This window comes from Amblyraja radiata, chromosome 32 (genome assembly GCF_010909765.2).
Source record: "Amblyraja radiata isolate CabotCenter1 chromosome 32, sAmbRad1.1.pri, whole genome shotgun sequence".
Taxonomy (NCBI): domain Eukaryota; kingdom Metazoa; phylum Chordata; class Chondrichthyes; order Rajiformes; family Rajidae; genus Amblyraja; species Amblyraja radiata.
This window is the reverse complement of record NC_045987.1, coordinates 9,508,587-9,522,336: the sequence shown is the minus strand read 5'-3', so window position 1 is coordinate 9,522,336 and position 13,750 is coordinate 9,508,587. Positions and strand designations below refer to the sequence as shown.

The window sequence follows — 13,750 nt, the reverse complement described above, 5'->3', positions numbered from 1 at the left end:
TCCATGCAGAATTGTTAACCACTCATTTTGCGTTAATCCCAGATTCTCACGAATTCTCCGCAGATTCTACCAATCACCCAGTAACCTACCAGCCCACACGTCTTTGGGATGTGGGAGGAAACCGGGGCACTCTGGGGAAAACCCATGCAGTACAGGGAGAATGTGCAAACGTGCCTGATTACAGCTGGGCAGAAACTGTCCCTGAATCTGGTGGTATGCGTTTTCAAACTTCTGTACCTCTTGCCTAATGGGAGAGGAGAGAAGAGCGAGTGTCTGGGGTGAGACTCGTTTGGTTATGCTGGTGGGTCAAGTATGAGATTAAAGTTATTAAGTTTTTGTTTTGCATGAACATAGCCAGTAAGCAACGTGTCTCCAGCCCAGACCCTTTTGCTATCGCCTAACGGGCAATTGGAGGGTGCACAGGCCTCCAATCCTCCCACCTTTCCCTCCATTCAGGGCTTGTTTGGTGTGCGACATGAGATCTATACAAGTGTGAACTTTTACATCCACAGTTAATTCTTAGACATTTTGCGGTGATGGCTGCATCTGCGGTTCCTTTCTGTTTGGGTGTGGGGGATCTATATGTGGGGGGGGGGGGGTGATGTGTTCCCTCCGCGGGTGCTGCCTTGCCCGCTGAGTTCCTCCAGCATTCTGTGTTTTTTGTTTGGCTCTAAAGTTGAAGGTGGATCCCCCTGTGTCTACCTTCAACTCCCTGTCTGTGGTGGCTCAGCGGGAGGGGCAGGGGCTCTGGGGAGGGGGTTGCGGTTCTGGTTGAGATCCTTCTTCAGACAATCACAAATACTCTCACCGACGAGAGTTCAGTTCAGTCTAAAGAAGGGTCTTTTCTCCAGAGTCGCTGCCAGAGGTGAGCGGGCCGGCAGAAGGCGTTGAGATGGCAGTCGGCTCCGCTATCTGGTGATGGAGGCCGCTCGTAGCCACGCGAGCTGCTTCTCTCCCCGGCCACAATTCGGTGGCGCCCGGAGCGCCGCGGCAGCGGTGAGTGAGTGTTACTGGCATAAACCCCGACCCTCTCCTTCTCAACGCTCCTTCCCTCCTCGCAACTTTACCCCTGGCTAGACTCCCCACACACTGTGAAAGGAACTCTCCCCCGAATTGTCATGTTACTCACGACACGTGACTCAACCATAATTATTTATTTATATATTTCTACGAATTTTTTTCCCAATCGGGCCCCGCACCTCCTAAGGCCGGCCCTGGACATGAGCACAAAATGCAGACTGATGCAATGATGAGGGAGCACTGCACATCACAGATGCTGCTTTGTGGATGCGAGTTAAACTGAGATTCCATATTCACTGTAGGATGGCCACAGAAATTCCAACGACCGTTTCCCAATGTCTTCAACATTTAACCAAACCTAAAGAACCTTTCTCAAAAGTGCATCACTGAGTAACCTGCATTTAAGGACATCCTGAGGTCTGCCACGGTCTGTTTCAACTACTTCCCTCCGGCAGACGTTACAAGGCCTTCTACGCCCGAACCTCCAGACTCAGGAACAGTTTCATCCCAAGAGCTATAGCGGCTCTGAACTGGCCCTAATGAGTGCCCCCCCACCCACCCCCTTTGGACAGTCTCCCTCAGATGGTCACGTCAATCAATTCAGCTTGTTTATTTATGTATTGTATTTATTTACCTTTCTTGTACATCAGTGGAGCTGCACACTAAATCTCGTTGCACTGACGTGCAATGACAATAAAATATATATTATTATTCTGGAAGCCACTGGAATCTGTGCTGTTTTTCTCTTTGAGTCTCTTTTCAGTCAGTTTGTTTAGTTAATTTGAAATTTGCGGAAAAGCAATTGTTAAAATGGAACTTTTCTGCAGCCCTTGCCAAAGATCAATATGTTCCCTGTGTGTATGTCCATTTTAGCAAATTAGTTCAATCAAACATCAGCAGTTGACTCCAGGGCATAAAGCCCAGAGATTGATTTCCACTGATGTGATACTGGTCTTTTTCAGTCGAATACTCAAAACTGCCTGTTCTGCATTCTCTAGATCCTGGTGCTTGCTGAGTTTAATGCTGATATTTTCAATATAGAGAGAAATGTAGGGTACATAAGTCTAAAGGAACCTTTCTATGTGGTATGACACATAGTTCTAGCAGATGCTGGCATTTATTGACAGCAGTAACTCTTAACTGAAGAATACTGTTTGTGTTTTACCTCTGTTTATTTGTGTATGCAAGCACCAACTCAAGAGGCTGCAGATACTGTAGGCTAGAGATGGGAATGAAATAGAACTTAATTTCTCCTCTTGCTGCCTTTTGTGTACCATTAATATCCAAAACTTCAACGTTTTTGATACCAATAAAAAAAAACTTTTCAATTACTGCAATGAGTCATCGATAAATTTCATTTGAATGAGGGGAATGAAATGCTGCTGCAGTGGGATTATTTATGACTTTGCAGGGAGGTGTTGAATTTGTCGGTGCGGAGCTGTGTGATCTGGATTTCCCACGGTGTTTGAGTTAAGGGATGTGAGGGGGAGCATATTACACTGTCACAGTCATCACGTTGACCCCACAGGAGCTGAGGTTGAGCCGAGCCCTGTACATCAGAAGACGTGGTTGGGATTAATCTGGTGTTGAGTGAGAGGTTCTAGTTTATCACCACCTACCCAGATCTTCGGCTCTGGGTCTTCCACAGGATCTGGTTCAAATATCAGCCAAGGCTGTATATCTGGATTTTTGTTGCATGCAAGCCCTTTAATAGTTTACTTTAGTTTAGAGATAACTAAAACAGGCCCCTCGGTTCACCGAGACCCCACCGACCAACGATCCATGCACATTAACAGTATCCTACACGCACACACACACACACTAGGGTCGATTTGCAATAATACCAAGCCAATTAAGCTACAAACCTGTACGTCTTTGGAGTGTGGGAGGAAACCAGAGCACCCGGAGAAAAGTCAAGCAGGCCACGGGGAGAATGTACAAACTCCGTACAGACAGCACCCCTAGTCAGGATCAAATCCGGGACTCTGATGCTGTAAGGCAGCAACCCTACTGCTGTGCCACCGTGCCGCCCAACCTTGCTGTAGCATTCAAAATCCTGAAAGAAATGCAGAAGGGTCTGAAGAAGGGTTTCGGCCCGAAACGTTGCCTATTTCCTTCGCTCCATAGATGCTGCTGGACCCGCTGAGTTTCTCCAGCATTTTTGTGTACCATGCATTTCACACATGTCTGGTGGAGATCAGGCAGGTGGGGGAAGAGTACACACTTCCATGGAGACCAGCCAGATCCCCTGAGGCATTGTTACTTCTTGAGGTATACAGCACACATATAGGCCCTTTGGCCACCAAGTCTATTCTGAACTTTAACCACAATATTGTGCAGAATTCTTGGCAATACTTTAGTGCGGTTAATGTGCCCTACAAATACCGTACGTTGAAGTCCTTTCCCTTTCTTGCTTATGAATAATAACATGAATAAGAATAAGCCCGTTCTGAATCTATACGACAGAGTCATCGTGAATCCTGTACATCTTAATCTTCTGGATCAATCTTATCAAAAGCCTTACTGTGGCTTAAACTGTTTCAAGAGGATTCAGCATGAATTGATCTGGTTTTGATTCTGTCATCTTTGCATAACAATTTTCGGAGCCTTCTGCCGTGCAGAGATGGATTGTAGCCAATCTCCCATACTGTGAATCGGAATTTACAAGGTTTCTGATTACTGAAATGGTTTCCATCCTGTGGTTAAAATGTCAGTGTGATTGGAGTTGTCTTGCTTGAATGCTAGCATCAGGCTCCTGAGAAATCCTTAAAGGCTGCTCAACTCGAGTGCTTGTGGGGCGAGTGGACAGCATTTTCTCCTGTGTGGTGAGTGTGATGGTGTAGTCTGCTCTCCCTCATTACCTGTGTATCTCCTTCAGCCACTCCCCTCCCTTGGAGACAACAGTTTACTGTTTTAACTCGTAGCTCTGCATTTTCTGTATCTCTGACCCCTGTAGCCCTGATAATGTTGAGTCAACTAGATAGAGACTGGAGAGTCACACATCTACCAGGTTATCCCCAAAGTCCGTTAGCATATCAAAAGGACGTTTATAACAAACTGCTAGTTCCTTTCTGGAACTAATGTTCCTTTCTGCAACTCTGTGCTCAAATGACAACAATTTTAGAATAATTTTGACAAATTATTTTGAGATTTGAGCTGGCAACCTATTGGTCGCTGGTCCAGCACCCACCATGTGTTTTTTTCCCCCCTGCCCTATCCCTGTAACCCCTACTGAAAGATTCCTGCACTCTGTCAATGTTGGCCACACGTGCATCCTGAGTGGTCATCACTGCTCTGTTGGCAACTATGCCTTTAGCTGTGCCAGGACCCCAGTCTCTGCAATTCACTGTATCTCTGTACATGTGACAATAAGAACACAATTGAACCATTAAACCTCATCACTTCTTTCTCCCTCCGATAAGATCATTCTTCGTACGTTCCTCTTTGTCATCCCTTCAGTCATCCAATTTAGTATCTCCTTGGCATGGTTTTGATTGATTCTGTTCCTGTAAAGGATCTATACAAGTGTGAACTGTTTTCAAGAGCTAAGCTGAAACTTGCTTTTTCAACCAGGTTTTTGCTTGCACCTCCCACAGAGTATCTGTTTTGTTGCTCTTGCCTGTCCTATTGCTCTACCTCAAAGCACCTGGAATACTTCCACATTGAAGGTCACTGTATAGGGAGGTTTGGTATTGGGATGATTTTAACGTTTTTACTTTTCAAAGATATTTCTCTAGTGTAATGTCTTTCAAATCTGGCACGAATGTGTTGAACAATCCACTCGCTGAAATTGAAAATGTTTTTTAATCAACTTAAAGATGACCATGGGGCTAATTTGTTGTACAGGAATTTAAAAAATGACATTATGAAAAATGTGCTGCGTTTATGGATATGCCACTTCACAGCATTTTATAGTGAACCATGTGGAATTTATTGCACAAACAGCCCAAGTGATATTTAATATCAGTATTCCTTCCACTTGTGCTGTGACTGTTTGTAATGTTTGCTTCACTCAAATGATGTGTTTGCGAGTTTCAAATTTTTCAGAGCACATCTTATGCTCAATGAATAGTCTTTCTATTGACCCATTTTTCATGTAGAAGTTTTTTGTCCTTTTCGTTCGTATTATTCCTTGACATGAGCTTCCTCCGGATGCTCTTATTTCCTCCAACATCGTGCAGATAAGCATATTAGTGGGTTAATAGACCGTTGTAAATTGCCTCTAGTGTGTGAATGGCAGTAGAATCTGGGGTAGATGATAGCATCGTGGGGGAGAATAAAATGGGATTCAAGTAAATTGTTTAAGAAGAAACTGCAGATGCTGGAATATCGAAGGTAGACAAAAGTGCTGGAGAAACTCAGCGGGTGCGACAGCATCTATGGAGCTGTCTGTCTGTCTGTCTGTCTGTCTGTCTGTCTGTCTGTCTGTCTGTCTGTCTGTCTGTCTGTCTGTCTGTCTGTCTGTCTGTCTGTCTGTCTATCTATCTATCTATCTATCTATCTATCTATCTATCTATCTATCTAACACAGTGGGTTGGAAACCTGTTCATATGTTGTATGGCTCCATGCAGGTAATATCACAATGTTTAAAAAACATCTGAACAGGTACAAGGATAGGTTTAGAGAGATATGGGCCAAATGCCTTTGGGCATGTTGATCGGCATGGACAAGGTCTGTTTCCACGTTCAGCTTAAATTACCTTTACACTTTTGTCTTTTTTGAATTAACAGAGAGAAGCAATCTTAGAAGCCTAATGCACAAGAGGAGACTATTTAGCCCGAGGGTGAGACAGCATCTATGGAAAGAAGGAATGGGCGACGTTTCGGGTCGAGACCCTTCTTCAGACCGGCCCGAAATGTCGCCCATTCCTTCTCTCCATAGATGCTACCTCAACCGCAGAATTACTCCAGCATTTTGTGCCTACCTTCGACTTTACCTGCATCTGCAGTTCTTTCTTACACAGGCTATTAACCCATTGTGTGTGTGTGTTTTGGGTCATTTGAATAGAATTTCCCTTCGGCATTAGTGGTCTGAGGAGAATTATTCCAACTCCTTTTAATTCCTCCAGATCAGTCAAATCTCACATCTTGTGCCATCTGTTCAATCTCTCCAGGTCTTTCAATAGTAACCGCTTTCATTTAAAGGGGTCCTTGTAAATGATGCAAAATATCCCACGAGTCTTCTACTGACTTGCTTAGAAAAGTAATAATATAATAATAATAATAATAATAATAATATATCTTTTATTGTCATTGCACGTCAGTGCAACGAGATTTAGTGTGCAGCTCCACTGATGTCCAGGAAAGGTAAATAAATACAATACATAAATAAACAAGCTGAATTGATCGAATAAGGTTACTTTGTGGAAAATAGCAGAAATAAAAATAATTCTTAAGTATCCTTTCTGGGCTCCAGCCCTTAGTTTGGCTCCATTGTTGCCTGTTTAAATTCTGATTGTGTGTGGTTAATTATTCTGCAGTGTAATACTTGCAAAGTTATTGGTTTATACTTTTTTTTAAAAAAGCAATGGCATTTGAGCAACCTCAATAAAAAATACTCTTTAAAAATGTATAGAAGTGCTCTTTGCCGCAAAGGGTGTGAAAATGTGTCACGTGCTGGCACTCCTCTGTCTAGTTGATCAGATGACATTCCAGCTTGTGTATTATTAAGAACTCTGTCCTCGGTCGGGTTATAATCTCTCAAGGCAGCCAGTGTTTGTTACACAGAAGCCTTATTTGCAAAAAAGATGCTCTGAAGCTTTTCTGACGATTGATGTGTAACTTGTGCAGCATTAGCCTGAAGTATGATGTCCATTGCCAACTCGCACAGACGGGTCTGGAGTTCCCAACATTACTGTCGCCAGGATCAAAATCTGGTGGAGGCAAATCTAATGAACATTTGCTTTCATGGAACATTAGAATAATAGTGCACAGGAACACTATGTCTGTTTCAAACATGTTAACATGAGAAACTAATCTCTGCCTGTACGTTATCCATATCTCTCCATTCCCTACATATCCATGTGCCTATATAAAACCTCTTGAAAACCACTGCTTTTGTTTAATTTAATTTTTTTTCATTTTATAAAAATCGAAATTTGAATCAATTTTGATGGGGCATGTAGGTCGGCGTTGGGGCGAAGGGCCTGTTTCCACACTGTATGACTATAAATGCTACTTTGACTGTCCAGGGTCATCCCAATCGGGGAAGCATTTCCAATATGGTTATGAGGGCAAAGCACTATGAGCCTGGGCCCATCAGGTGTCAATAGCTTGTTCGGTGAGGAGAGGTATTCAGCCCTATTTTAAGTTTAGTTTAGAGATACAGTGCGGAAACGGGTCCTTTGGCCCAATGAGTCCGCACCGACCAGTGATCCCCGCATGCAAGTTGTCAAATGAATGGCCCCTAGTGTTTGCTTGATCAGGTTGACTTGGTATTGAAGGTAGAGACTGATCACTTTTGTTATTGTCCCTGCAGCAACATTGGGGAATATTAATCAATGGCCGTATTACTGGGCTCATAATCCTGTGGTTCTGTGTTTAAGATCTGGAGACATGTTCAAATCTCACCAAGACAGCTGCAGACTCCATGGTTCATTAAACTGCAAAAAAAAACAGTGTAAAAAAAAGTTGGGCTTGGGTAATTATTGATGCTTGATCCCAAAATTGATAACATTCCTGTGGGCGATTTATTTCCACGGCCCCACATGGGCCTTGCTGTCACGGAGACCTGACAGGATGGTCGGATGATCAATTAATTCTGTGATAACAAGGAATCGTTGAGCATTCAATATATGGCAAAGACTATGGGGACTGGACATTTGGCAGCGGTCTGAGAGTTTGGACTCCAGAGATAGTCAACTATCTAGCCACACTGTTCTAGTACAATTATTGCCGCCTTATCGACAGTGGAAGATTGCCAGTACATCCTGTCCACAAAGAGACAAATCCTGCCCTCTCAGTGGGCCCATAAACGTCAAGCAATGCTTACTCGTTTATAACCAGTTCACTGATGCTCAATTTACATTTCACCAGGACCAGACAATCCAAGACTTAATGACATCCTTTGTCTAAATATGGATGTAGCTGCTTCCCAGTGGTGAGGTGAAAGTTCTGCCACTAACATTGAAGCAGCATTTGACCAGGTGTGCATCTGAAGCTGTCGACAGAGTGGTTGGGAGTAGGGGGAAAGCTTGGCACTGGCAGCTTGACACAGAGGAGGATGATTGTGACTGCTTGGAGGCCAATCATCTCATCACCTGCATGGTTTCCTCAGCACAATGTTCTGGGAGCAACTAGATCCAATAGCTTCATGAATGACCTTCCTGCCGCTCCAGAATCTTGGAATTCCCTAGAGAACTCCATCACTTGGACAGCTTTCAATGTTGACTTACCAATAATGGCCATATATCATTTTCATTGTTTTAAACCCAGTATTAGTGCTAGGAGCTATGGTGTAGTTAGTCAGGATGCCTCCTCTAGTGATGTGCTGTGTTGGTTGACGGAATGATGTAGCCAAATAAGAAACATTATTAGACCTATAATTTCCAACATGTTTACGTAAACAAAACTAATCATTTGTTAGCACCTGTATGCAGTGGCGTAGCGTGGGGGGGGGGCCAGAGGGGCGGTTGCCCCGGGCACTAAATTTTTAGGGGCGCAAAAAAATTGTTAGATACATTTTTTTTATAAAATGGCAAAAAAATGTGTTCTAAAGGCACACTGCACCTCTTTGGCAGCCTTCCCCTGAATTATTGTAATAAAATGTAAATTTTGTTGCCATTTTATAAAAAAATTTTATCCAACAATTTTAACCAACCAGCGATTCTCCCTCTGCGCCGAGGCCGCTGCCGCTGTCCCAGCCGCCGCTGTCGTCCACTGGGCCCGCGGTCGGGTCGAGTGGCTGCTGCCGCCGGAACGTGCCCCAGCTCCGAGTTCTGGTCGCCGCTGTCCCCGCTCCGAGGCCAGTTCGCCGCTGCCGCTGCCCCAGCTCCGAGGCCAGGCCGCCGCTGCCGCTGCCCCAGCTCCGAGGCCAGGCCGCCGCTGCCGCTGTCAAAGCCGCCGCTGCCGCTGCCGCTGTCCCCACTCCAAGGCCAGTTCGCCGCTGCCGCTGCCCCAGCTCCGAGGTCGCCAGCTCCGCCATTAGGCCTCGGCGCAGGCGGAGACGGGGGATACGACAAAAGAAGTCGCATCCCCGAAGGAAGAGACCAAAAACGTGTTCCCCCCCCCCCCACATACACAACATAATAAACCAAAAATCAATTAAACAGGACAAAAGAACAACACAAAAAAAGAAGAAAAAAAAACCAGACAGACTGCAGGCGAGCCGCAGCTGCTAAGGCAGCGCCGCCATCTTTTTGTTAGGTTGAGAAAATAAATACAAAACTTGGATTTATAACAGCTCATGGGCCATGGCTAGCCGCTAATGAGGAGGCGCAATATTTTAAACTGCCCTGGGCGCTCAAAACCCACCCTACGCCACTGCCTAGATAATGTAAAGATAATGCCAGACGCCTGTTTTCTTTTCCCACCCGATATCTGTACCATGTCTCCGTACTTCTTGTTCCGACTCTCCTTAAAACTAATTTATTGATCTGGCTCTTATTGCCTGTTCTAGAAGCAGTTCTATAGCTTGGTATAAGATAGTATTTCTGTAGTCGTTCCTTGAAGTCCTGTAAGCAATGTTAAGGGCATGATATAATGAAAGTCATTGCTGTAGAGGTTTTCCTGCCAGAGTGATACTGGCAACAACAGGGTTGCGGAAAGAGGGCACCGAATGCAGTCTGTGGTGCAGGAAGGAAATGGCTGGCATTATTTGGCTGGTCTATGCACGCCACGAAGTGGAATGTTTCCTGGACCCTGCAAGGATGGTCAGTTTGAGGACTTTAAGAATGGAATTCCATAATCTGCATTTTTAAGAACAAGATTATTTAATTTAGCCAATCTCTGTCCACTCAGTACCATACTGCGAATGATATTAACCCAAGAACTATTCCTTCCTTCCACCCGTCTTGCAGATCACACCGTGTGTGGCCTTTTGAAAGTTGCCAGGTGTGGAGGCTTCAATAGATTGCGAATGGGACCATTGTTGAGTTGCATTAATTTGCATTAAATTATATCTAGGGGGACACCAGAAGCTTCAGAATATGTGCCAAATATTTATTGAAGACTAACAACACCTGCCACCTGTGCCTTTTATTAAATGTACAAGTACACAACATATACACAACTCATTTACACATCTTGCTGACAGATGTAGCCCAGGCTCGGTGTAATCCATGTACAACATCAGTGAGGAATCGTCTTGGGGAGGGAAGGTTGCGTTACTGGGTAAAATGACGACACTTTACAGCAATCGAGCTTTCTTAAACCACTGTCTCACAACAAAGCGTCTTTGGAGAAACAAAACTGCAGATGCTGGTTTGTGTGGGGGGGGGGGGGGGGGGGGGCACAGTGCTGGAGTATCTAAGCGGGCCAGGCAGTATCTCTGGAGAACATGGACAATTCAGGTGGGCACCCTTCAAGGTTTTTGGGCTGTGGGAGGGAATGGGACCACCTGAGGAAACGTGCAAACCCCACACAGACAGCACCTGAGGGCAGGATCACTGGCCCAACAAAGTACTATGTGGCTGATTGATGAAGTGGGTGATTGGTGCAGGTGGTGAGAGGGCTATCTGTTTTGCCTCTCACATTGTTGAAACGTAACAGTCTGTTTTATTGCAAAGATACAGCAATAAGTTATCTTGAATTCAATATGAGTCACTTGTAATCATTCACCAGTGATCTTCAGACTAATGTGATTCTCCCAGTTCCTTCCGATTGCTTTAATGCACTGTTGCTCAGTGAGTGCAATGAACTATCCTGATTTTTGAATTGTGAAAGAATGGTTTCTTTTTTCCAATTACTAGCAGCGTGTTATTTGAAGTTCTGAGTGGGCGAGCACATGGATATTCTATCATGCTGTTTCTTCTGTGTTTTCCCTTCCCTTTTCCCCCACACCTCCCCTCCGCCCAGTTCACTGAGGAGAAGCTGGGTCAAGCAGAGAAAACTGAGCTGGATGCACACTTTGAGAATCTCCTGAGTCGTGCCGACAGCACCAAGAACTGGACAGAGAAGATCCTCCGGCAGACTGAGGTCTTGTTGCAGCCCAATCCAAGTAAGAATAATCAATGTGTGTGTTCCGTCTGCAACTTTACTGTTGCCTGAAGGCCAACACTTCCGAAGTAATTTGAATCTTGTTGGAATAGAACATCAATTTAAAATTGGAGAATTCAACGTTCAATGGGTTGTGTGACTTGGTTGTAAAAGGCATAACGTCGATCAGGTTTATTTTATTCTGCTCATTGTAACTCATCTCACTCTTCAATTAACCATATAACCATGTAACAATTACAGCACGGAAACAGGCCATCTCGGCCCTACTAGTCCGTGCCGAACACTTATTCTCACCTAGTCCCATCTACCTGCACTCAGACCATAACCCTCCATTCCTTTCCCGTCCATATACCTATCCAATTTGGATATTGCCACTAGAACCTGCCTCTACTACTTCCACTGGGAGCTCATTCCACACTCTGAGTAAAGAAGTTCCCCCTCATGTTACCCCTAAACTTCTGTCCCTTAATTCTCAAATCATGTCCTCTTGCTTGAATCTTCCCTACTCTCAATTGGACTCCCTTCAATAAAAACTTCCACTGCCCCAGTGCCACAATTTTCCAAAGATAGGGTGTGAGAGGAAGTGAAGCCATATCATTGCCCACAGGCAGCAGAGGTTTATATCTAGGGTTTATATTGATATATATTATATCCACCTTGCTCCATCTTGCAGCACCTATAAAACCTGAGCTAGACTCTTTAGGCGACTGCCAGGGACTACTTTTAATAGAATTCACCTACGACACCTGGCGACAACCTACGACCACACCTACGACAGCAAAAATTGTCGCCGAAAATTTTTCAACGTAGAAAATTTTGCGGCAGTCGCCTGTACTTGCCCAACAAATCGCCTAAGTGGGACAGGCCCATTACTGTCTGTCTTCTCAGCAGGTGGAGGTTCTTATCACCGGAGGAACAGGGTCGAGAGGTGGAAAATCCCATTGCATCTTTTTGTGAAGTTAGTGTTGTGGAAGTTGGCTCTGTTACTACGGCAACAGTTTGCATGGCTGCTTGTTGGATGTTGCTCGTGAGCCATAAGCTGTACGAATGGGTAGAATGACTTAATAATGTGCTTATCACAAAGCAGCCTGCAATGTCACAACAAAGAGATTGTCCCAAAGCTGTCCACTATTAGCATCACACAGACCATCCATTATATTAAAAAATATAACTCAGTCACTCAACAGTAATAAAAATAATGAAGATACCATATTAAATGCCTTTTTGCTGTTGACAAATGTTTGCACATAGAGGTATGTGTCATGTGACTGCAGTGTGTGGCTGGACATTTGTGGCGCTTGCCAGACAGAAATGATCAGCAGCTGACATCCGAGTCTCCCACATCCATGCGTTTCCCACCAACTAAACCTGACCTGTCTGATGAACTCCAGAGTTCTGACTTTGACTTTCCCTCAAGGACATCATAGATTCTGCTGCTGAGGCTCTGCTAACTCTCCCTCTCTCTGCAACCCCCTCCAGCCCCACCATCCACCGCAAACTCTGCTTTGCTCCAGTTCTGCCTCTTGCTCTGTGCATACCAATCTCCTTTCATTGCCCAAGTCCTAAACGTTCCCTGAACATTTCCACCATATTATTATCTCTCTGTCGCTTTCTCCCATGAAACGTGTCCCTTGGACTGAGGAACTGGTCTCACCCTGATATTGCCTTGTGTGGGTTGGTTTCAAATTGCATTTTGTTCCGTGCCTTGGGTGTGTTTTGCCATTACAATTGTGAGATGCTGTATGGGTGACACAGCATTGTGTGGTAAGCCTGGCGTTGAATGAATTGTACTTGTTACTGTTTTGCAATTTCTCATCAATATTCATATCCCGCGTGTATCAAGTTCCCAAACACATGGCAGCCCCTTGAAAGTTGTTGGACCCTTTAAAATGGGGAAGATTCAGGGAGGTGTTTATAATCATAAATTAAATAAGGAAAAGCTGCTTCTAGCGATATATTGATTGTAACCAACGAACACAGATTTAAAGTGATTTTCCAAAGAGACAGAAGGGAGATATGAAGTGTTTATGAACACAGTGACTTATGGTTTTACTTCTGAACAGGATCTGTGTGTTGTTGGCCATGCTGACGTTATTGTCTATCCCTGCTTGTTCCAAAATTGTGGAGGCAGCTGAGAGTTAGCTACATTAGTGGAGCTAGAGTTATATATAAACAGACTGTATTATATTTCCTTCCCTGAAAGATGTTGGAGAACTAGATGGGTTTTACAAGCATCCAGTTTTCAGGTTTACAGTTACAGGGACGAGCACTTAGAATTTAAGATATGTATAATTTCTTATATTATAATCCCTTGCATGGTGGGCTGCGAAATCCCACCTTGGAAAGTCTGGAACTGAGTTTGGGTCCTTTTACCCACTAGCACTGGAGATAGTCTACAGGAGATAATTCCAGGGATGAGGTGGTTGTTCTACCAAGAGAGGCTCAACAGTTTGAGTCTGTATTCCCTGGAGTCGGGAAGAATGAGGGATGATCTTATTCAAACACATAAGATCATAAGGGGGGGTTTGACAAAGTAGATGCTGAGGTGCTCTTACTGGTGGGACAAATGGGGCTTA

At 44.4% G+C, this 13,750-nt stretch overlaps 1 protein-coding gene across 9 annotated transcripts in view; it reads left to right on the top strand.

The window, feature by feature from the left end:
* Positions 1–13,750, top strand: part of sh3glb2 (SH3 domain containing GRB2 like, endophilin B2) — a 65,397-nt gene that overhangs the window by 9,315 nt on the left and 42,332 nt on the right. For all 9 annotated transcript variants that reach the window (XM_033049138.1, XM_033049137.1, XM_033049136.1 and 6 more), the window contains exon 2: positions 11,034–11,175. In XM_033049138.1, the coding sequence (XP_032905029.1) occupies positions 11,034–11,175 (142 nt within the window). The remainder of the gene's footprint in view (positions 1–11,033; positions 11,176–13,750) is intronic.